At 39.1% G+C, this 26,402-nt stretch overlaps 1 protein-coding gene across 1 annotated transcript in view; it reads left to right on the top strand.

Moving 5' to 3' along the window:
• LOC124614011 (cytoplasmic aconitate hydratase-like) overlaps positions 1-26,402 on the top strand; it is a 321,152-nt gene that overhangs the window by 215,228 nt on the left and 79,522 nt on the right. Inside the window, exon 10 of the mRNA XM_047142827.1 lies at positions 6,690-6,849. Coding sequence (XP_046998783.1) covers positions 6,690-6,849 — 160 coding nt within the window. The remainder of the gene's footprint in view (positions 1-6,689; positions 6,850-26,402) is intronic.

Here is a 26,402-nt window from a genome sequence, read left to right as displayed (position 1 = left end):
ATAAGAAGAGTATTGGTGACAAAATACAGCCCTGCTGGACTCTGTCTGTTACCTCTGTTGGATCTTCCATTGTGGAGTACACAACATGTGTGTCCATCATACAGATCTTTGATGGTGCTGAGAATCTTTTGTTGTATATCATACTTCTGTAGCCTTCCACAGCACTTGATGTTTCACAGAGTCGAAGGCCTTTTCATAATCGTTGAGTGCTAGACACATGGTTTCCTGGAATTCTTTGTTTTGCTCTAATGTGATCCTAAGAGTTACTGATAAGATCAACACAACTGGATTGTGCTTGAAAACCAGCCTGTTCTTCACGCAGTTAGTTTTCAGCTAAGTCTTTAATCCTATTTAAAATAACTCTGATGAGGACCTTACTGGGAACTAACAGTGATGTAATATCACGCCACTTGTTACAATCTGATGTATTTCCTTTATTTTGGGAGCTTTATCGCCAATTCACTTTTCCACTCCTTTGGGGATTTCTGTTAAAGCCAAATATGCTTGAGCTAGGGGTGGAGCATTTTAATGGTACTTTTAGTATTGGCTTTTAAGAGCTCCAGAGCTATGTGGTCTAGGCCTGGAGCTTTTGCATTTTTAAGGCTTCTCAAAGCACTCCTAATTTCTCCCATTGTGGGATGCTGCTGATTGATATCTTGATCTGCTGTACTTCCTGTAGAACATCCCTCACATGTTCCCTCTTGGTTGTCTTTATGATTTAACAACTCCTTGAAATGCCCCTCTCATCTCTATAGCTGTTGTGCATGTTGGTTTGTAATCATCACCCAATCCTTGCTCTTAACTGGTCGTTCACATCTGAAGTTCTTCAGTGAGAGTCATTTGGTGGTATTGTACAGCTCTCTTCTATTTCCTTGTCTTGCTGCCTCTTTTGCTAATTGTGCTTGCTCATCTATCCATTTTTCCTATTTTCACTCTTCTGTTTGCCCCACACACCCCCAATCCTCCCACCATCCCCAAGATCCAACTACAAAGGAGTGCCGCCTTCATCAACCAATGCTACCATGGACTGGAACAACTGAATCACATCCATCGCCACAGCTCTGATTATCTTTCATTATGCCCGGAAATGAGGGACAACCTACCCAGGGTCCTTCCTACCCCATTCTAAAGTGCTAAAGTGGTGATCTGTCATCCATGCAACCCCCACAACATCCTAGTCCATCCCTATGCCACTATCAATCCCACCCATTGCCACAAGGATCATATCCATGTGGAAGACTCAGGTGGTAGACCCTCCACTCCACCACCAGCTTTTCTGAACTGCACAGATTGGAATTATCCTTAAAACATGTTCTCCACTCCCGAAATTATTCCAGCCTCAACATATGTAACATACTGTCCCAGCAACCTCCACCAAACAATTTCCACTCCCTCTGCACTATCATCTGCTCTCTATTCCCATCTCCCACCCTCTTTGTGTGCTGCTCTCTGCCAACGCAACATATCCCTCATCCTTAAGCACTCCTCTCCTTTTCCTCCCCCCCCCCCCTCTCTCTCTCTCTCTCTCTCTCTCTCTCTCTCTCTCTCTCTCTCTCTCTCTCTCTCTCTGCTTCCCTCCCCCTCCCCCTCCCCCTCCCCCTCCCCCTTCCAGTCCCCTTTCCCCATTGTCTTGCCTCACAGCCTCTTGATGCTGCGCCTATTGGCAGCCTAGTCCGTGCACACTTCACCAGACAGTGCTCTTCCCCCCCCCCCCCCCCCCCCCCTCCACACACACACACACACACACACACACACACACACACACACACACACACACGATTTCTGTATTCCGAACTGTTTGCATTGAAAACTGTAGTTCGTGTTCCTGTTATGGTCCTCCATTCTTTAATAACTCTGCATACGTGTAGTCTTCATTGAAAGCCTTGTTTTTCTTTAATTTCTTTATTGCTTGCTGCATTTTGTTTACTCTTGGATTTGTTACCTGCATAGCTGAATGAGGTTCTTCAGATTTGAAGTAAATCTGTAGATATTTACTGCAGAGTAGTTGAGAGGGATGTCTCCCATCTCTTTTATGTGTCACTCTTATATTTGTCAGTATTTTCCTATGCTGATCCTTTGTAAACTCTTCCCTTGTAGGGAAGAGTTTTAATATTATTTTGTATTTTGATATGTCTGTCTTGCACTATGGTGCTTGAAATACTATACTCCTCCTAGAGTAGTGTTGTGGTATTCCCATTCCTCTTGTCTTGGGGTTTGTTGTGTTTCATGACAGATTTTACAGTATCTTTCTTTCAGTGTCATACGGTTCTTTTTCTGGAATCCATGCTTTCCTTGCATTTTTCCTGTCCAGAACTTTTTCTTTCATTTTTCCTGTCCAGAACTTTTTCTTTTTGTACATGTCGTTAAACCAGATTTTGTTAGGTCATTTTCTTTTTCACATGACTGTGGAAGTTATGTCTTGAATACTATTATTAAAGTTTCCATATGCTTTCGATATCATGTTGTTCCCTCTTGGTCTATCTAGTTGATGTTGGGTTAGTGCCCATTTCTCTTGTAAACTTTTCTTTTATATTTTCTTGCACCAGATTTCCTATGTTGTATCTACTAATTTCCACTCTGTTTATATTTAGTTTCCTTTTGAGTTTTATTTTCATTTCTTATACGATTAACATATGGTCTGCATCACAGTCTGCACCCGTAGAGGTTCTAATGTCTTTAATACTATTTTGGAATCTTTTTGGATAGCTACATAGTCAAACTTATTAACTACTTGTCCATCTGGTGATATCCAAGTCCCTCAATGAATGTGTTTGGGTTCAGATTTTGTGCTGCTTAGCATGAAATCATTTATCATTGAAAAGTTTATAAGTGGAGCCCCATTATATGAACTTTCCTTGTATAAACTGAAATTGGCAGTGATCGGTTTATAAATTTCTTCCTGTCCTACTTTGACATTAAAAAATGCTAACACTACTGTTATATTATGCTTACTTCTTGATTTAAACATGTGTGCCAGTTGACCCTAGAATGCTTTTTTCATGTTGTCATCCATAGCTTCTGTGGGTGCAGGTCCATGTAAAAATGTGGTGTTCCGTCTGAATTGTGATGTATGGTATTTGATTATTAACATGTTTGAATTCCTGTATTGGGTTATTTTATTGTTTTATGAATGTAGAATCAAGTTTCAAATTCACGGCATTGACCACTGCCTCTGTACACTCTTGTCCTGTCTCCTATTTTCACTGACACCTTTCCTTGCTGTCTTAGTTCTTGGAGAATTATCAGCTGTACCCTGTACTCTCCTAACTTGTTTACTAGTATTTGGGCACTTCCAGGGCAGTACAGGCTTCTTGTATTCCAAGAACCAAAAGAGTTTTGCCAACTTCCGTTCCCCTAAATTCCGTTCTGTTTACGAGACATGCATTGAGTATCCAGATCAGTCAGCATTTTACATGGGGGGTAAGTAGCTGTCTGTGCAGCCCCCAACCTGTAGGACCAGGAGTCGTGATTCAAGGCTGCTATAGGACAGTTGCCTTCATTACAGCTCTGTGAGCCTCTCCTGCCTGTGCTGTTGTTGGTCCGCCTCGGGTATTTTACTGACTGGTAGCCTCCATATCTGAAGAGCATTCTGAGTAACTTGGCAGCAATAATTTATTTAGTATTTATATCCTACTCGTTGTCTGCTCTTGTGTAGGTAGCCATTACATTTAACAATTTTTCGTTTGTACTCATTATAAAATTTGTGTATTTTTTTATATTGATGTCCCTATTCACACTAGGGTAAGGGTCAGCAGGGATGCACACACACACAAATTGCACAGTAATCCCTTGTCAATGCTTTATTGATATAAAGTAGGCCTTTAAAAGACAATTGAACATTTATAAATGAAATATTTTATTTCAATTAATAAAAATTATGGTAGATATTAAAAGCTTAGAAATATTTTATGAAAAAATACATCCTTGTAGCAAGAGTTTTCACAAAAAACGTAATGCCTTCTGTGGCACTACAGATTTTGAAGAACTGCTGCAACATCTGTTTTCTTGAATTTGTACTCATCAGGTACCATTGGGAAAACAAAAACGTGTAAATCTGTTTTACAAAGAACAGTTCCACTGTACATATCATCTGACTATTTTCCCAAGACTTTTCCTGTGTTTGGTTTAATCACTGGAATATAATGAAAATTCATCTTGAGCCAGCTCCCGCCATGTTATTCATGCCATTTGGTTCAGTATCTTTCGTCAATATATAAAGGAATTTATGACATTTAGCTTCTAGTGGGGTTTGGTATACATCAGTGGGGAAAGTTGAAAATCTGTGCCATACCAGGATTCAATCCCAGGTCTCTCGCTCATTAGGCAGATGCTCGACCACTGAGCCATCTGGATACAGCGGTCATCGCAACTACATGGACTATCCTACCACACCTCCCGTCAGAACCAAATTCTCAACTTATCCGCATTCTATTGACGTAGTGCCCCTGCCCTCTATTGTCTTTACTTGCAGTGTTTCGCCAGTTCCCGTAAGAGTTCGAAAGTGATGTGCATCTGCACTGAAGGGATCATTAGCCAGCCTCAACGTAATTGTATGTGTGGTGTCTGTTCTTTTGGACATGTTGTCAATGACATGGACACTAGATGCTTTATTTTCCGTATCATCCACTTCAGACTCTGAATGTTCTTTTTCACTGCTTTCAAAGTCTTGAAGTGTAATACTTGACCAGCAGGAACATTCAGCTTCTTTATACAGGATATTTTGATCATATTATCTTGACCATATGCATTTTTTCAGAAATGTGGTCAGGCTGTCACTCAGGTCATTTTTCTCATTGTCATACTCATATTCTGATTAAGGAGGCAGCATATCTAAGACTCTATTTCTGTTTAAAGGAAATATGCCAGCCTTATTAAATCCTGGATTTATGTCTTGTGCTGCAGTACACCTCATTTTATGTTACCATATGCCGATACACCATGAACGTTATATTTCTTTTCCATATATTTTTAATTAGATAGTTGTAGAGAATTATCTTACCTTACATGAAGATTATTGTCGAGAACAGTTATTGTTAGCATCCAGATAGCTTATACAATATGGATGACAACATATTATAACAGCCACAGAATTTTATGTATTTGTTTATTTTCCTTGTTGTTGTAGTGTGCTAATTCAGTTTCATCACTGTAAGAAACATTTCATCTCATTCAGCAGTATGTAAAAGTCTCTGCACTTGTGTGCACATAACCAGAATAGCTGTACATAAGATCATGAAATAAGGCAGTCATATGTCATAGAGTTGTTGTATGCAGGCATTCATCACCAGTTCAAAGTATTGTGGAGGTTCCGTGAAAAAGACCTTGTCTGATAACACTACTGTAATCATCAATTATAAGTACAATTTCCTTTCTCAGTTTTAAAGGGAAGAGCTTTCTATATTTCTGCAGTGCGTAGAGAGATGCAGTGATACCTTCTTACTCGTTGTACGTAAGTGTACAGCACAATTTAGGCTTTCACTTATTAGTACTTCCAGGCTCTTCACTGAAAGAGAGAGATTTATATTTATCACATTCAAGCTTAAAGATGGTATGAATTCCTAATATTTTGGATTAATGAGCTTAGAATGACAGTATATGGCTGCTTGGATTCTGGATGGATTAAGCTTTAACCATGTATGCTGCACCCCTTTTTGATAATGTGTACTACATTATTAACAACACAAAATCTGTAAAACTGCTGCTGTTTTTCATACATTTAACTTTTCAAACATTATAAAAGGGATCCATTGAAGATGCCTGTTATTTGCTGAAACTTGTTTAGTCAAGAAAATTGAGGCGACTTCTTGTTTTAAGAAAAATAATGGGTTCAATACATTTACATACTTAATGATGGATACATCTCTTTGTGTGAACATCATCTGGCTACAGTTAACAGAGCTTTTGACACTGTCAAAACAAAATTTCTTCAGTGGTTGTCTAGCCAACTTTCTAATTGGTGCCATTTAGAATGGGTGATATAAAAATAAAAAGGAAAAGTCAAAATCACATTTTTTTGTTTGACATTCACTTTTCCTATATCATTTTTGAGAAAGTATTTATTTTCAAAAGTTGCCTCCTTTCTTTTGCGATTGTTAGCAAGTTTCTGCCTGAAGTTTCGATAGTCTTTGTATTTTCCCCTGTTTAATAAATGAACCATTCATTTTCTTATTTTTTTTTTTTTTGATTATGTATCCAATATTAGTTCTACATACATTCCTTATTTTAAGGCGTCAAATAGGAATAAAGAGAGGGGTGAGAGTGAAAGGAGGAGAAATTCTGCAAACTGAACTCGCATCCTCCTCGCCCAAAGTGAGACATCTCAGTTCAGTATTAGTTTGAATATGTTATGGACAGTGACTAGTAGCAAGTGTACCCTGATCCATTAGTCATGGTAAATCAAAAAACTAGTCAGTCATTCATTGTGAAACTAAGTAGAGTTGCTGCCCCCCTCCCCCTCCCACATATAGAGAAGCTATTTTCTTTCTTTTCATTGCCTTACAGTGGAAGAGGTATTTCAGCTTTGTTGACAAACATATTACTAAAGGCAGCTATAGCATTTATGTTGGCAGCAGCAGCAACAGCAGCAGTTTGTGTTATTATTATTATTATTATTATTATTATTATTATTATTATTATTATTATTATTAACAACAGTATTAGTAGTAGTAGAATATTTTCTAATGTTACAGATTGGGTTTAAAGGATTTGGACTACCAAGTGACAAGCTGAATGTGTCGGTGCCCATTATCTATGAGGGCCAAGAATATGTTCTTCGCCATGGTTCAGTTGTCATTGCTGCTATTACATCTTGCACTAATACAAGCAATCCGAGTGTCATGCTTGGTGCAGGTTAGTAAACTAAATGTTTGTGTTTTTAAGATTGGGCTAGAAATGAATAGAAAATGAATTTGGCAAAGGCCAATTTGAAGTGAAAATTGAAATAATGAAACTCTACAGGATGAGATGGTTCAAAAGTACTTTATAATTGCGAGAGATCATAGACTAGTAAGACAAAATGTAATAATAGATAATAAAAGATTATGCCCTCCTCAACCCATATGTTGATTTTAATAGTGCCTGGATTAGCAGGCAAGGTCATATTTGAGGTGGTGTGTCTGTATGTTATGCAGGCCTTTGAACTGACTTATACAGCCAGTTATTGGGGAATGAGTCATAGTCAGCTTAGCATTTTTCACATTAACAAATTGTTGCCTGAGGGGAGAGAAGCAATAAGTGGCAGGGAAAAATCTTAGGACTAACTTGGAATCGAATGAACCCTGGACCTTTGTATTAGTTTGTTACTGTCTCATTAAGCCACAAAGCCACACAGACTGGATAAAAAGCTAGAAACAAACAGGCATATCAGGAAAAGCTCAGAAATCTAGCTATTGAAAATATATTTAATAACACTTGATCAAATTGAGTCACATTTTCAGCATCTTAGAAAATGAAGATCATACAGATGTAAACAAAAGCATGTGTTTTTTTAACAAATGTTCTATGGCAAACAGCAAAAGGTACCAAAGGTACAAAAACAAAAAGAAAAGAAAATCACATGTAGAATAAGACAGGTATAAAATAAAGCTGAGAAATTCAAACTGAAGACAAAAGAAATGCGATAGTGTGTTGAAAAACAAATCTACTCAGAAATATTTTAAGTGGATGTGTGAAAATACTATCAAAATTCAATAAGAGAAAACAACTGAAAACAGTATGAAAATGAAGATGATAGGACAGAAACTTATGTTAAACAACAAAAAATATGTTATGAAATAACGACAATATGATATAGGATTAATTGCTGCTCATTACGTACAGAAGACATTGAGTGGCAGACAGGCATATTGAAAAAAGACCTCTAGATATTATCTGCTGTCAGACCAAGTGCTTTACTAGATAAAGACAAAACACACATGGGTATAGCCACTATCATCCCTCTGTGGCCTGACTTTGTGTGTTGCAGCAGTTGGCTGTCATAGGTAGTGAGAGTAAAGAAGAGTTGGAGGAGGAGGAGGAGGAGGAAGAGGAAGGATAGCAGGATAGAAGTGTGAGGAGATGCTGAAGTGCTGTCTGTTGGAATGTGCAGGAATGGGATTGCAGGTTGATACGTGCATCATCTGCAGTTGTGCGAAAAGGGGAGAGGAGAGATGCGAAGATGGGGAAAGGACTATACAATACAGGGCAGTTGGGCGGTGGGGGTAGAATGCGTGAGAGAGACTTGACTGAGAGTTGGGAATGGAAGCAGGTGGAGGGCAGGAACTACCGAAGATTGAGACCAGAGGGATTATGGGAATGAAATATATGTTGCAGGAAGAGTTTCCACCTGCACAACACAGAGGAGCTAGTATTGGTGGGAAGAATCGTAATGGCACAGTCCATGAAGCAGTTGAAACCAAGCACATTATGTTGGGCAGCATGCTGAGCATCTGAGTAGTCCAGCTCTCTCTTGGTTACAGTTTGCAGCGGTCATTAATGCAGACAGACAACGTGTTGTCCATGTAGAATGTAGTTCAGTGATTGCAGGTAAGTTAGTAGGCAACATGCTTTCACAGCTGGATCTGCCTTTGATGGACTAGGAGATACCTTTGACAGGACAGGACAGGTGTAGCTGGTGGTAGGATGGTGTATGGAACAGGTGTTGCATAGGTCTGTTGCAGGGATACAAGCCATGATCCATGGTGTTGGTATGGTAGTGCAGTGGGGATGGACAAGGATATTACATACATTCACCAGGTGGCAGAATACAACTGTAGGAGGGACAGGGAGAATATTCCTCATTTCTTGGTGCAAAGAGAGGTAGTTAGAATCCTGATGAAGAAGAGTATGCTTTAGTTTCTCTGTTCTGGATGGTACTGAGGCATGTCCTGTCAGTGGGTATGTGGGGGATAGCAGGTGACATTGGAGACAAGACATGGGAGGCATGTTCCTGGACAATGTGCGGAGCATAATTTTGGTTTTTGAAGGCCTCAGTGAGACCCTTAGCATATTTGGACAGGAACAGCTTGTCACTGCAGATGAAATGACTACATCTTAGTTAGGCTGTAAGGAATGGACTTCTTGGAGTGGTGTGTAATAAGTAACAGCTCTCAGAATGGAAATATTGTTGGTGGTAGGGAAGAGTAGTGTGAACAGAAGTGCTGATGAAGCCATCCATGAGGTGCAGGTCAACATTGAGGAAGATAGTGTATTGTTCTGAGGAGAACAAGGTAAAGTGAATGGGGGAGAAGCTGTAGAGCTTCTTAAGGAATGTGGATAGGGTGTCATCACCTTCCATTTGCATCATGAAGAGTTCATCAGTGATTCTAAACTAGGTGAGAGCTTAGGGCTTCTGGGTGGCTAGGAAGGTAGGATCACTTAAGACTGTCTGCATGAATGGCCACTGCCAAACTGTGACCAAGATACAGTTGTGCCCGTGAACGGAGTGGAAACTTAGGGAGACAACATTTCATCAGTTGCACTAGCAGATAGCCCAGTAACAAAAGAGAGAATAAAATACAATCATCATCATCTCACACAGAGACTGTTAATAATGAAATTGACATTCTGTAAATAATGCCAGTTGAGATGTTAAAGCAATTAGAGGTGTGAAGAAAGGAAAAACACCTAGCAATGATGGTGTTTCAGTGGAAATGGTTGAAGCAACAGCTAAAGTAATGTAAAAGGAATTTGCAAAATTATTCACAAAATATCTGCAGCAGAAGACAGTTCTGTGGGAACAATGCTGTGACATATCGGCCTCCTCTCTATGATTTACAAAATATTTACTAAAATTATCACCAACAATTTAGAAGAAAAAGGCTGATTTTAATTGAACAGTATTATGAAAAGGATGCTACTCACCATATAGCATAGAGAGGATGCTGACTCACAGATAAGCACAACAAAAAGGCTATCAGAAAGTGAGCTTTCAGCCAGACTGTGACGAGCAGTGCGTGATGGGAGAGGCAACTGGGTCATGGGGGTAAGTTGGAAGTTGGGGCAGGGAGGAGAAGGGATAGCAGGTAGCGGTGGCGGATGGTAAAGTGCTGCTTGCGGGGGCATACAGGGACGAGGTGAGTGTGTATTGGTGGAATAGAGTGCTGTGTAGTGCTGGAAAGGGAGCAGGGAAGGGGCTAGATGGGTAAGGACAATGACTAATGAAGATTGAGGCCAGAAGGGTTTGAGGAATGTGGGATTATTTCAGGGAGTGTTTCCACCTGTGTAATTCAGAAAAGCTGGTGTTGGTGGGAAGGATCCAAATGGAACAGGCTGTGAAGCAGTCATTGAAATGAAGATTGTTGTGTTGGGCTGCGTGCTCAGCAATGGGATGGTCCAGTTGTTTCTTTTCCAAGGTTGTCAGTGAGCATTCATTCATAAGGACAGAGAGCTTGTTGGGTGTCATGCCCACGTATAATGCAGCACAAAGGTTGCAGCTTAATTTGTAGATCACATGACTGATTTCACGGGTAGCCCCACCTTTGATGAGATAGGTGATGTTTGTGACTGGACTGGAGTTGGTGGTGCTGGGAGAATGTAATATGAGCCATGAGCAAGGGTTTGGGAGCACATGTTGTGTAGAGATGGATGAGGATATTGTGTAGGTTTCGTGGGCAGTGTACTACTGTCAGCGGGAACAGAAGAATAGTGGGTAGGATATTTTTCTTTTTAGGGCATGATGACAGGTAGTAAAAAATCCTGGGGAAGAATTTAATTCAGTTGCTACAATCCTGGGTAGTACTGAATCATGGGGGAATACTCCTCCATGGGCAGACAGGAAGATTTTGCCAGGTAGTGGGTGAGTGGAGAGATAAGGCACAGGAGATCTGTTTACCTATAAGATTGGGAGGGTAATTATGGACTGTGAAGGCCTCAGTTCGACATTAGTATATTTTGAGGGGGACCGCTCATTATTACAAATGCGATGGCCATTAGTGGCTAGGCTGTATGGAAAGGACTTCTTGGTATGGAATGGGTGGCAGCTGTTGAACTGGAGGTATTGCTGGTGATTTGTAGGTTTGATATGGACAGAGGTACTGACGAAGCCATCTTAGAGGTGTAGGTTAACGTCTAGGAAGGTGGCTTTTTGGGTTGAGTAGACCAGGTGTAGCAAATGTGGGAGAAGGTGTTGAGGTTCTGGAGGAAGGTGCATGGGTGTCCTCACCCTTGATTCAGATCATGTCATCAATATATCTAAACCAGGTGAGGGATTTGGGATTTTGGATGTTTAGGAAGGATTCCTCTAGATGTGCCATGAATAAGTTGGCATAGAACGATGCCTTGCAGGTGCCCAAACCCTGGATTTGTTTGTAGGTCATGCCTTCAGAGGAGAAGTAATAGTTGGTGACAATATAGTTGGTCATGGTGGCTAGGAAGGAGGTTATTCGTTTCCATTCCATCGGGTGACGGGAAAGTAGTGTTCAATAGCAGTAACACTGTGAGCATTAGAGATGTTAGTGTAAAGGGAAGTGGCATCAATAATGATGAGCAGGGCACCATGTTGTAAAGGAACAGGAACTGTGGAGAAGTGGTGGAGGAAATGGTAGGTATCTTTTGTATAGAAGGGTAGTTTGCAGAGTTTTTTGTTGTGCCTATATGCGACTCAGCATCTCCGCTGTATGGTGAGTAGCAACTATCTTCTTCGTAATATTGTTACCTTCCATCCTAGATTTTTCTTTGATAGATTTTAATTGAGCAGTTTAGAAGAGGATGCAGCACACTGGATCATCTACAAAATTCTGGCAGGGAGGGGCAATAGTTACGAACTACTTCCTTGTGTAGGATTGAAGGATTAAAAAAATAGATTTTGATTCAATTCCACCACAGTGTTTTCTAATATTACTGAAGAGTCAACACATTCATTCAGGTTGTTTTAGTATCATGACTAGTATGTACATTAGTGCTGCAGCATTCATTAGGTTTTGTCAGATATTGTGAAATTCAGAATTGAAAGAGGAGTCGGGCATGGAAATTCCATATCACCAAAACAGTTCATAGGCATCAGGCATCCAAGAGAAAGTTTTTGAAGGACTTGAACTTGTAAAACAACGAAGGAATTCGTGTTAATGGATCATACCTGAACCACCTTGAGTTTTTGTATTTACAGCTGCTGAAGACAGTGACTGGATGGAGAAGAAAATAAACAAACAGAAGAGTAAAATATGTCTTGGCCTTTTTATAAACTAAATAGTTTTCAGAATTAACCTTGTGATGTTTCTGGAAAGTCTAACAGTCAGTGTGTATTGAGTTATGTCAGTGCGATATTAACTTCAAATTAATGGTTCTCAGTGAGTAAGGGATAGATGCAACAGCTAATTACCAGGAGAGACGGGACACTAACAAATGGATCAGGTAACAGACTGAAAATGAAGATGAGTGTGTACTGTAATGAATCTGAATGAGTGGGAGGTGGACCAAGGAAACTTTCTTCTGAATTCCAAGAAAAAAGAAAAGATAAAGATGACAACCTAATGAAATATGGGTAGATGACAGTAGAAAATATATTGAACAAAATGGTTCAAATTGCTCTAAGCACTATGGGACTTAACATCTGAAGTCATCAGTCCCCTAGACTTAGAACTACTTAAACCTAACTAACCCAAGGACATCACACACATCCATGCCCAAGGCAGGATTCAAACCTGCGACTAGCAGCAGCAGCAGCAGCAGCGTGTTTCCGGACTGAAGCACACACGCAGCCGCGCGCGCGCGCGCGCGCGCCCACACACACACACACACACACACACACACACACACACACACACAAGGATTTAACTATTATAAGCTTCTGGAACCAGTGGTTCCATCTTCTGGCAGAAGAATTGAATGGGAAGGAAGAGGGGTGAAGGAAAAGGACTGGAGAGGTTTAGGGAAAGGGGTACAGTTCAGAAAAGTCACCCAGAACCTCAGGTCGGAGGAGACTTACTGGGCAGGATGAGAAGGAAAGATTGATTGTTGGAGACTGCACCGGATGAGACTTAAAAACCTGGGAGCCTAAAGGTGGAAGACAGGGTAATATGCAAGACAGAGATTACTATTAAAACAGCCTGCATGAGTTAACAAGAGTGAAAAGCAAAAAGCGAAGTGCATTGTATGTAACGGAGGTGGGAGGGGGATGATGAAAAAAAAAAAAAGAAGAGTCAGAAAATAAAAGGTGCAGGAAACCAAGGAAGACAGGAGTAGTTACTGTGAATAAATGCTGAGGCAGAAGGAATTAATGTAAATTACGGTCAGGTGGATGGTGACAACCAAGGACACGTAGTGTTAATTCCCACCTGCAGAATTCTGAGAAACTGGTGTCTGAGAGAAGAATCCAGTTGTCCTTGGTTCTTGTCACCCACCTGGCCTTAATTTACATTAATTCCTTCCATCTCAGCATTTATTCACACTAACTACTCCGTTTTTCACTCCATTTTAGTTTTCTACTCCATTCATTTTCACTTAGCTTTTCATTCTTATTAACTCATGCAAGATGTTTTAGTAGTAATCTCTGTCTTGCATATTGCCTTGTCTTCCACCTTTAAGCTCTCAGGTTTTCAAATCTCATCCAGTGCAGTCCCCAACAATCAGTTTTTCCTTCTCGTCCCTTCTGGTAAGTCTCTTCTGACCCAGGGTTCTGCGTGACTTCACTGACCTGCACCCCTTTCTCAGAACCGATCCAGTCCTTTTCCTTCACCCCTCTTCCTTCCCCTTCAACTCTTCTGCCAGAGAAAGAAGAAGCCACTGGCTCCGAAATTTCATAATAGTTAAACCCATTTGTGTGTGTTCCCCTGCAGCCACTTGGTGAGTAGTTTATATTATATTATCAATAATTGATTATTTTAGTTTTATGTTAGACCACGTGAACAGAATATCTGAATCACTAGAGACCACAACTTGTGGAAAGTCTACTTGAGGTCTTTATCCAGCAGTGGATGTCAGATGCATCATGATGAAGAATAAATGTATGTATGAATTAAAAATGCCCGTACTTTTTGTTGACAGTCACCCGTGTGAAATGACATAGCAAAATGACTCCAATGATGAAAATAATGAGCAAGTGGCATTCGATGTTCAGCAGTGAATTGTTTGTGCCATAGATGATACAACAGGTGAACCAGGAGGAAGAGACTGTTGTCATATTTGTTGAATGCCAAGCAAAAAACATTTGTGTGATGTTGTTAGCTGCAATAGGCAGAAACATGCTTTGTTGGTGCTGCATATTTTTCTGATTCATAGTAAATTGGCATTTGTGGTTTAGTTACTGTAACAGATATTCTAACTAACATATTCCACTATATCAAGTTTTCCCTTAAACAGGAGTAGATGTTATTTATGTTTATTGCAAATTAACACTATTTCCTGGATTGCTAATAACTGCAATTAGTCTCAAAGTTTAGGAAATTAGTAATTTTTACCACAGGTTTTTCTGTTGCTTTAATTGAAATCTCATTTTGTTTATTTGATTCTATTTTTTAATAGTATATTTTTTTTAACTCAACAGATATAAAAAATAACCAACATATTCAGTTTAAAGTTATTTGTTCACTGTCCTATAATAAATTTTCCCAGCCAAAGTGTAGCCCCACTGTGAAGGTTGTTCTTGAACACAAGATGAGATGGTTGATATTCATAAGCAGCTTGAAATAGCCCTGTCTACTGTCAAACAATTGGCAGCTGCTCCGAGTCAGTGTGTTTGAAGAGCTCCTGAGAGTTGTGTATCTGTGGCACCAGTACCAAAGGTACATAAAGTACTATTGTCTCCTGTGGATGCTTTGTCCACTGCAGAAAATTACTCTTCCACTTGAATGTGAGCGGCATCTCGGGGGTAAATCTAAGCATCCTTCGACAGGCACCAGGGAGGCCTCAGGGCCCCAACCAACAAATTCGAGGTTCTTTGTCTGAAAATTGAAACTGAACCAGTGGGACCCACTTCATATGTTTTGGGAAAACCAGTCTTGTCCTGTCAAGCAGAGGCAAACACAATAGGTTAAGGGTAGGGGTCTATTAATTTTCAGCAGTTGAAATCTATGGTTAGTGATAGTACCCCTTAGGAAATGACAGCAAGGTACAGGAAAGGACACCGGGTGCATTCAGTGTGTGTTCGTGGGGGCCTCATTCAACATGTTGAAGAAGCTATTTCGGCAGCCATTAAGGGAACAGCGTGCAACCAGCTACAGATTGTGGCACACATTGGAACAAATGATGCCTGTCATCTGGTCTCAAAAGTCATTCTTGGATCATTTCAGGACTGTCAGAAAAGGTTGATAAGACCAGTCTTGTGCATGGAATTTCAACAAAATTCACAATGTGCAGCATTGTCCCAGAACTTTTTGTGTCCCCCTTGGTTCTGAATGAAGTGGAAGGACTGGACCAGAGACTTTGAGAGCTCTGTGACAAGCTAGGCTGTGACTTTCTGTGGGCCATGGGGTTGTGAACTGTAGGAAGCCCCTAAATGGGTCAGGCATGCACTACACATCAGAGGCTGCTACTCAAGTACCTGACTCTGTTTGGTGAGCACATGAGGGTTTTTTAGATTAGACAACACTCCATCCAATCCAGATAACAATATCTATCGGGAATCCAGAAGTATCAGTGATAGATTGGGGGAAAAAAATGCTTTCCATAGGTGAGAATATTAAAATCCTGGTAGTTAAATGCCAGAGCTTTCACAGCAAATTGCCATAGTTTGAAGCACTCCTGAGAAGCAGTGAAGCTCTCATAACACTGGGTACAGAAAGCTAGTTGAAACCTAAAGTTGATCGCAGTGAGACTTTTGGTGAAAATTTAAGTGTACTTGAAAAGGGATAGGCCAATGGGAAATGGATTTGGTGTATTCGTTGCAGTAGACAAACTCAGATCCATTGAGATAGAAATAGATGCTGCATATAAGATTGTCGGGGCAATTCTCAGTGTGAGGGGTGGGTGCAAAATAGTAATTGGATCCTTCTGTTGCCCACCAGACTCATCTCCTGATGTAACTGAAAACTTCAGAGAAAACCACAGTTCACTTCTACATAAGTTCCCCAATCACACTATAATCATCCAACAAATAATTGGGAAAATTACCGTTTTGTTAGTGGTGGGCATGATAACACATACTATGAAACTTTACTAAATGCCTTCTCTGAAAACTACCTAGAACAGATAGCTAGAAACCCCACTCATGAAGAAAACATATTGGATTTAATGGCAACAAATGGACTTGACCTCTCTGAGAATGTCTGCATTGAAACTAGGATCAGTGATCATGATGTGGTTGTGGCAACAATGATTACAAAAGTACAAAGGGTAACTAAAACAAACAGGAAGATATATATATTCAGTAAACAAAATAAAAAGGTCAATACTGTCGGGTCTCGGTGAGGAACTTGAAACTTTCACCACAGCACAGGGCAGGAGCATGTAGAGGAACTATATCTCAAGTCTAAAAGAATAATTGACCATGCACTGCACAGAGATGTACCCAGTAGAACAATTCATAGTGGGAGGGACCCTCCATGGTATATGGAAATTCCTAAAGAAATGGAGATTACTGCATAATTGGTGTAAAACAAAGCATAGATGCTGAATGAAATAGTTTTGACTGTCAAGAGAGCAATGCACGATGCCTTCAATGACTCCCATAGCAGAATGTTGTCAAATGATCTTTCACAAAACCCAAAGATATTCTGATCATATATAAAGGCTATTAGTAGCACCAAAATTGGTATCAATTCCTTGGGAAATGAGACCGGAACTGAAATTGAGGGTTGCAAAGCGAAAACTGCGATGTGTACTCTGTTTTCAAATATTCTTTTACAAAGAAAAACCTGGAGAAACAACCAATTTAATCACCATGCCACTGAAAAGATGAGTGCAGTATGTGTTAGTGGTGTTGAGAAACAGCTGAAATTATTGAAATTGAACAAAGCTCCAGGGTCCTACGGAATTCCTATCAGATTCTATGCTGGATTTGTGGCTGAGTGAGACCCTCTTCTAACTGTAATCTATTGCAGATTCTTCGGACAAAAAAATGTGCCCAGTTATTGGAAAAAAGTACAGGTCACGCCCTTCTACCAGAAGGGTAGTAGAGGTAATCCACAAAGCTACTGTCCAATATCATTGATACTGATTTGTTGTAGAATCTTAAAACATATTCTGAGCTCGAACACAATGACCTATCTCGAACAGAATCACCTCCCCCATGCCGACCAGCATGGATTCTGAAAACATTGATCATGTGAAACCCAATTCATGCTTTCCTCACATGGCTTACAGAAAGCTTTGGATCAAGGCAGTCAGGTGGATATAATATTTGTTGATTTCCGAAAGCCATTTGACTCAGTGTCACACCAACGCTTTTTGTCAAAAGTACGATCACATGGGGTGTCAAGTGCAATTTGTGACTGGATTGAGGACTTTTTGGGGAGGACACAGCATGTTATTGTGGATGGGGAGTAATTGTCAGATATAGAAGTAACTTCGGGAGTGTATTGGGACCTTTGCTGTTCATGTTGTATATTAATGACCTTGCGACCAATATTTAGATTAACCTCAGACTTTTTGCAGGTGATGCAATTATCTACCATGAAGTACTGCCTGAATGAAGCTGCATAAATAGTCAGATCTTCATAGATTTCAGAGTGTCACAACTGGGAGCTTGCTTTAAATGTTCAAAAATGTAAAATTGTGCACTTCACAAAATGAAAAAAAAAAAAAAAAAAAAAAAAAAACATAGTATCATATGACTATAACATCAGTGAGTCACGGATGGAATCGCCCAACTTATAGAAATAACTGGGTGTAACACCTAGTAGGGATATGAAAAGGAATGATCACAAAAGTTAAGTTGTGAGTAGAGCGGGTGGTAGACTTCGGTTTATTGGTAGAATACTGAGAAATGCAATTAGTCTACAAAGAAGATTGCTTACAAGTCATTTGAGTGACCCATTCTGGTGGGTGGGACCCATACCAAACAGGACTAATGGGGGATGTTGACTGTATACAGAGAAGGGCAGCATGAATGGTCACAGGTTCATGTAATGTGTGGGAGAGTGTCACAGAGATACTGAAGAAACTGAACTGGAAGACTCTGGAAGAAAGATGTCAACCATTCCGAGAAAGTCTATTAACAAAGTTTCAAGAACTGGCTTTAAATCATTGCTCTAGGAATGTACAGCAACCCCATACATGTTGCTCACATAGGTACCATGAGGATAAGATCAGAGTAATTGCTGCATGCACAGAGGCATTCAAACAATCAGTTTTCACAAGCTCCACATGTGAATGGAACAGGAAGAAACCCTAATAACTGGTGCAATGGGACACATCCTATTCCATGCACTTCACGGTGGTTTGCATAGTGGGGTGTAGATGCAGATACAAATCTGGACCATTTTAAAATGAATGCAGCTGCTTTTGTTGACCAGTTTGTTATTGCAAATGAGGTGTGCCCCACCACTTCACACAAGAAAGGAAATAGTAACAACGAAATACTAAAAACATTCAACAGCCAAGATTGCATAAGTATTTCTGTATTTAAGACAACTGGTTTCAACTGACTTTGCTGTAAACTTCAGGTCTTAAAAATCTTTTTGTTGTGAAATGTGTTCATTGTACATTGTACCTCACACCAAGTTATCATGTGGATACAAATCAGCACATGTCCAGCCTATGTAAACAATGTGCTATGTAACAAGCATCTGTGAGTGATATATATGATCATGGCCATTTGCAGAATATTTTAATTATCACAAACACTTCATAATATGCTGATTTTGTCAAAACCGGTTGTCTTAAATAAGGAAATATTTATGCGATCTAGGCTGTTGACTGTTTTTAGTAAGAAAGACAGATTGCTCATTCAGTATTCTCAAAATGAGAAAATTCAATAATGAAATTGGCTAAAACTGGTGGCTCTGCACCAGAGTCAGTGAATACTGTTTCATATGCATTATAGACAGAATTTTCTAGAATCTTATTCATTACCTTCCAAAGAGTAGAACAATTACTGCCAAGTACTATGGATATCATCTTGGGCCACTGCATGAAACTCATTGTGAGAAATGGACTGGTTTATTTACAAAAATCATCATTCTTCAAACCCACAAAGGTTCTTTGACAGTAGGAAATGTGACCAAATTTAAGTATGAGATGTTGGAACATACATTCTATTCAACAGATGTGGCACTTGATGTGTTCCACCTGTTCTGATATCTAAAGACATAGGTTGAGTTCATGTTGCAAAGTGATGCAGTGGTTAGCCCACTGGACTTACATGCAGGAGGGTGACGATTTAAGTCCCTGTCCAACCATCCAGGTTTTTCTATGATTTCCTAATTTGCTTGGGGCAAATAATGGGATGGTTTCTTTGATAAGGGTACAGCTGATTTCAGTCCCTATTCTTTCCTAATACACACTTGGGGTCTGTCTGTGATGACCCCTATCATTGACGGGATGTTAAACTCTTTTTTTTTTTTTTTTTTTTTTTTTTTTCCTAAATTTTGATTTCAATTTAGTTGTGACAGCCATAGATTCATATTCTGCAGACCTTCCAGAAACACCGTTGAGGAATGGCATCATATTACTGGGGAAAAGATGGAGAAAGTATAATGACTTAAGCAGGACTAAAAAAAATGTGCTTTTATACCTTATAGACACAATCTTTCTCTTCCAACTACAAATCTGTGCTGCAGTGCTAATCTTTACAATTTAATATCACTAACTTTAATTTCTAAGTGGTTTAATAATGACTTCAAATAATGTTAAAACTGTTTAATTGTTAAAACAATTTTGTAGTGACAAATGAGCATATTCAATTTTGTAACTGCCATGCTTCCTTGGGTGTACTCCTTTGTCTCCTGCTCAATAATATTAAAGTGGAAATGAGAAGAATCTAAATGACTGTAGCAGCAGTGTGTGTTAAAAGTAGAAATGATCAAGAGAGTTAGATTTTCCTTCTGAAGTCTATGAAGGCTCTATTGATTGCAGGAAATGTTTTCAAGCAAATAAATACAAGGAATGTTAGGAAAAATATTTCACAGTTCTCATTGTAAAACTTTCTGGAGCAGATATTCTACTGTAGAACAAAACGGAAGATTAAAACACTGTGCACAAATAATTGTTTTCATGTCTTGCTACTAAAAACATTAGAGAGAAATTTAAAAATAATTTTGTGTAGGTGTTGACTGACAGAGCATATGTTTTAACTGAATCCAAACAAGAATGAAACATTTAAATCACGTTTCTATGCAGAAGAGCAGTTTTTTTCCAGGTGACTAACAGTTATGTCTTTGCTGTAACAAAATACTACCCAGTACAAGCAGGTATTGTATTTTGTAACTGACACTGCATATTACTTGATTAAAGCCATGACACAATTGAAGTTATATTTAAATATATGACATATTAGGTGTGTTAAAGTATTAGTTGGCAGTAATATATTTATTGATTTGGAACTGCAGAACCCTAATCCCTTTCAAAGTGGTCACCTTGGTGATGGATACACTGCTCCCAGTGCCTCTGCCACTGTTGGAAACTTTCCCTCCCTCTCTCTCTCTCTCTCTCTCTCTCTCTCTCTCTCTCTCTCTGGTTTCTGTGCCATACCCATAAACCCACATGTGATCACCTGTGGTCAGTGTTCAGGAAGTTACAGTTACTGTTTGCACTGTCCAGCATGTCTCGTGATTTCTAGATGGTACCACTTCTGCTCCATTGTCAGCATTTTTTATACGAATTTCGCACACACACTCTTAATGCACAAATTATTGGTCAAAATAGAATGTACCATTCCAATGCTTACCCTTGTCTTGCTAACAAATTCCCATACTGTGATATGATGGTCTTTCACAACCAAGGTCAGCACTTGCTTAATTACTACGTAATAATCTTGGCTATTTGTGGTCTGCCTGGACATGATTCAGTTTCCACTGATATGTGGCCTTCTTGGAAGTGATAGTATCACTCTTTCATCAGTGAGTTGCTCATTGCTTCATCCCTAAAAGTGTGTTGAATCTTGTAAATGGCTTCCACAAGAGTATTGCCACGTTTTAGATAGAAAAATTGAGAAGTGGTACTGCATAAAATTCCATCATTTTATTAGTTCCTGAGATCTAATAATCACTTCTTACACATCAGCCCTTGCATGCCGACTTCCAGTGACTGCTGCTCTTTCCGCTATCAGGTAAAAATTCATGATTGCACATCAATGTCCCCCTATAAATCTCTGCTGAAGGGAGTCTTCTGCACTTAATTTTGCGTGGGAGAGGAGGAGGTTGGATACTTCTGGAACGCGCACCTTATTTTCTTATCATCACGGAAACTGTTAGAGTGGTCTTCAACCCGAAGACTGGTTTGATGTAGCTCTCTGTTAGCCTATCCTGCTGTGCAAGCCTCCACATTGCTGCATAACTGTAACTATTGCAACATGAATTTATTTGAACTTACTTACTGCAATCATGTCTTGGTATCCCTCTGCAATCTCCCTCCCCCCCCCCCCCTCCCTTTTCAGATACACTTCCCCCCATAATCAAATTGACTATTCCTTGATGCCTCGGGATGTGCCGTATCGATCTCTGTCTTTTTTTAGTCAAGTTTTGTCAAGAATTCCATTTGTCACTAGTTTGATTCAGTACCACCTCACTACTTAAGTTTTAAGTTTTCCCCCCTGTAATTTTCAGGATTCTCCTGTAGCACTGTATTTAAAAAGCTTCTCTTGTGTTCTCTGCTTTTCTTATCTGTTTATTTTCCTGTTTGACTTTTGTACAAGGCTCGTTTATTTGCTGCCCAACTAACACAACACATCTACTACTATTCATGATTCATTTCCCAATCTCATTTCTTCAGCATTCTGTGATTTAGTTTGACTATATTTCATTACTGTACTTTAACTTTTGTTGATGTTAATCTTGCAACCTCTTATCAGTTCTGTTCAACTACTCTTCCAAGTCCTTTGCAGTCTCTGACAGTGTCAGCGTCATTGGCAAACCTTCTCTTCATGTCGTGGGTCCCCTACAGCAGTCACCGCATCCCTCATTTCAGTCATAAAACACCCCAGTCTCCTCCATTCTTCTTCATCATCTTCTTTTCCACTGTTCTCCACCACTTTTTGGATACGCTTTCTTGGGCCACGTGCCTTCTTTTATTCTTTTGATATGCCTTGACCATGCAAACTATCTTTCCTCTATCTTATACATGGTACTATGATGAATCCACCTCCTCTCTCTAATTTCCTCATTTCTAATGCAGCCAGGTCAGGAAATCCTATGTGCTCTTCTCAAGAGATCCGTTTATAAAGCTCTAAGTCCCTTTTTGTTTCTTTCTGCGAGTTCCCAACAGTCACTCCCACAACTTGTTATTGATTTCACGATGGTTTTGTATAATTGCATTTTAACTTTTAAACCCATTTTTGAGGACCGAAGTACAGTATTTAATTTTTAGATAGCCTCCCATCCCTGTCTGATCCATTGTTAGATATGTGTCGCGTCTTTCATCACATGATAGAATACTATCCACATGCTTGAACTCTTTGCACACTTCAATTTGATGTCCACCAATGTCCAAGTTATTTCCCTCCTCTCACAATGTAGATATTCTGTCTTCTCAAAATTAATTTCCAAATCCCACTTTTTATATTCTGCCAACAATTTCCCAAGCATGTGAGACATCTCCTCTTCATTACTTGCTGCGATGATCTGATCATCAGGATGGAAAGCTGAATACATAAACAGGTTCCCTACCTCAATCTCTATGCCCATACACTTTCTACATCTATTGCCTTCCGCACATACGTCTTAAAGAATGTGGTAGGCAGACAGCATCCTTGTTTCAGTCATTTAGTTATTCTGAAGGACTTTCTAGAAATTTCTGTCCCCACTTTACACTGAGGTGACAAAAGTTGTGGTATAGTGATATGCACATATACAGATGGTAGTAATATTGTGTACACAAAATATAAAAGGGCATTGCATTAGTGGAGCTGTCATTTGTACTTGGATGATTCACGTGAAAAGGTTCCCGATGTTATTACGGCCACACAATTGGAATTAAGACCTGGCATGCGGTATGGAAGTTGGAGCTAGATGCATGGGACATTCCATTTTGGAAATTGTTAGGGAGTTAAGTATTCTGAGATCCATACTGTGTAGTGTGTGTTGAGACTACCAAATTTCAGGCATTACCTCACACCACAGACAATGCAGTCTTCACTTAATGACTGGGAGCAGCAGTGTTTGTATAGAAATATGAGTACTAACAGACAAGCAGCACTGTGTTAAATAACCACAGAAATCAATGTGTGACATGTGATGAATGTATCTGCTATGAATGGTCTGCACAACAGCATATTAAACAAAGAGAACTTGAGAAGCTGACCACGACTGAACATTGCTGAGAAAATAGGCATAAAATACAATTTGAAAAAATGAGGGTTTTCTCTCAAACATCATCGTATTGGGATTCTGCTATCTAAGAAGTGGCCAAAATTTGAATAAAATAACAAAAATTGTAACAAAGATTAGGAATTTAAACATAGTAGGGCATGGGGGCAGGTTTTGTACATTGAGTGGAAACAGACGTAGGCTGTGGAAACAGACGTAGGCTAGACGCATGTAAGGATGCACGAGCAGCAGTTTCGAATTTGGCGCCAGTTGCTAGCACCTTGTGATGTCGTCACTCAGTCCCCTGCGGGGCAGAACTGTTGCTCAACTTGCCTTCCACCTTCCACGCATGTTCCACTCCAGCCCTATCTGGAAGGTTCCAGACACTACCATTACATCTTTATAAGCAGTACAGTGTACCAACCTCAGCAGTCAGTGATTTCAACTGCTGGTGACTATGACTTGAATGTTTTATTCAAAATGACGCAGCTTGTAACCCAAGATGATTTTATTGAATCTAGTTGTCTTTTTGAAGTTCAACTGCAGTTGGAAAATCGGATGAAGTAAATCTTGGGATGCTTTTTATATGCTAATGTTATTATAGTATTTTTGTCTGTGTACTTGCAAGTATCGTGCCTCTTCCATTACACAGAATATCTCGTACATGCAAATCATCACTGACACTGTTTTTGTAATTGGATCCTGTTAGAGAGACAATATGACAGTATGGTTTCACAAGTAGTTTGTATATGGTCAGAGGTGTTATGTTTTCTATGAGTTACAATTTTTTACAAAAACTTGTCGGTTATGAAATTTATTTTACCAATATTTTGTTGAATATGTTGAGTCTGAGGAAGTGAAAATATTTCTAAAAATCACTACAGTTACCAGGTACAAGATAAATAATTGAAAAAACATTACTGATTTACTATGTAGTTTGTTATTGAGAAATTTTTTCCTTACTTTTTTGTGCACAAAAATTTTCAGCTCCTCATGAAATTCATTGTATGTGATTTTTGGAGTGGTGGAGTACCATAAGATCTCCTTCTGTGCTTTTGAGTGGTTTTTTTATGTGTGTTACTATTAAATGAAAAGTGCTATATTACAAGACCATCATCAGATTTTAACTGACTATTATCGCCAAAGTAATTACAATGTTTGTAAATGATGCTGGGAAAGATGTTACATATCTAGATTGAGGCACAGTTTTGACAGTGTGGTGGTTATACAGTGTAAAAGGTAAAAAGTTAAACAGTAAATAAACGTGAATGGAGCAAACAGGAAAAGCATGAACACTATACTCACTTAAACAGTTTATCTTAATAAATGTACCCAATAAAATGAAATAAAATAAAATAATGAAAATAATAATAAAATAAAATAACATTTGTACTCGGCATGGCTACTTCAAGAGGTACGAAACATGGAATGTGATACAGAAACCAGTCAAAAGAAAAAACTAACACCTGTAATTACAGAATATATGGAGTACATAGCCAATCTTAATAAAATAAAAGAAATTGATAAATACAGGAAATTGGAGAAATATGAAGGAATAGACAGTGTGACAAGTACTGGAAAACTGAGAGGACTATACTTATTATGCCTACATTAGCGTGGTGGTAAAGATAGCAAAAGGAAGTTTTTTTCTCCAGGTTTGAAACATTCACTCTCTGGAATGTTTTGAAGGACATTTTAGACCTTATAAATGGAAGAAGTTTGATTCTTCAGTCAAAAGGTTTCTGGCCTGAATTCTTAAGCAGAGCTGAAAAATGGCTACAATATTGGGTCTGAGTCAGTTTTCTCAAAAAAGAAAGGAAGAAACAGGAAGGGTTTTCTTTGGTGAGTCTGATTGGAGTAGTAGTTGAGCACCTGACACACTCCTAGATGAAACTGAAGAACAAAAATTTCAAAAAAGAGGTTTTTGACATAATCATAGATAAGATTATTCCTATAGACAAGATTGTTTCTCAGGTGGATTCTCTGTATGAAGAAATGATAAACATTTGTACAACTTTTGAAGCCATTCTCAGAATAAATTCAACTTTGTATTATAGTGATATGATTAAGAAATTAATACTAACTTATCAAAGAAATAGAAATGTTCAAGTCAGCGAGTGGAGCTGCTCTTCCAGATTTGACAAAGACAACAAAAAACAAAGGGATTAAATTTCTTCTTATAAATGAAATATATAAGTGGAGTTTATGAGGTGTGTTTCTTGAAGTTTGCATTTTGCTCAGGATTTTCATTACCCTACCAGTGACTGTTGTTCAGGTGAGAGGATTTAGTAAATTAGCATTAATCAAAAATCATTTAAGATCAACTTTAGGCCAAGAGAAACTGAATCACCTATCACTGTTATCAATAGAGCATGAACTTGATTCTAAAATGAACTTCAGTGATGTAGTGGATAACGTCATCAGCTGCAAGAATAGAAGATTCAGAGTTTCATCTGCAGTTGTACAAAGTTGTTCATCTGACACTGAAAGATCCTATCAGACTTTTTAAATAAAGAAAACGAAGTATGCTGCAAAGGTCTTTGGCTAAATGTTAGGTTCATTATCATCACCATTATATGTGTATTTGTTCAAATACAGTGCAGTGTGCAGGCAGCATTTATTTACTGCTCGCATGTAAAACAATGTACTGAAGAATCAGTATTTGTGACAATTCCTGTGGGCTGAAAGAGCTCGGGAGCCCTGACAAAAGTTTACCCACTTGCTTGTGAAATCAGTGGATGGCCCTGTCCCCATCACATTAAAATCTTTGTTTTCCTTAACACACTGAATAATTTTTTGTATCTTATCATCAGTCCTTCTAAGTGATTCATCATATGTGGACTCTGAAGGCACATAAACTTGTACTACTGTAGTTGGTGTTGGTTATGTATCTCTTCTGGCTACGATAATGTGTTCATTATGTTTAAATGATTAATGGAAAATCTCATATAAAGATGTGAAACAAATACTAACAAAGAGGTAGAAGGGCTGGCCAGTACTTACCTCAGCTCAGTGCAGCCGATAGATACACAAAACAGAACAGAAAATTTACGTATCCTAGCTTTCGGAACTTTGTTCCTTCGTCAGGGA

The sequence above is a fragment of the Schistocerca americana genome, chromosome 4 (genome assembly GCF_021461395.2).
Source record: "Schistocerca americana isolate TAMUIC-IGC-003095 chromosome 4, iqSchAmer2.1, whole genome shotgun sequence".
NCBI classification, from domain to species: domain Eukaryota; kingdom Metazoa; phylum Arthropoda; class Insecta; order Orthoptera; family Acrididae; genus Schistocerca; species Schistocerca americana.
Note: the sequence above shows the minus strand (reverse complement) of the source record. Positions and strands in the feature narration are given on the sequence as shown.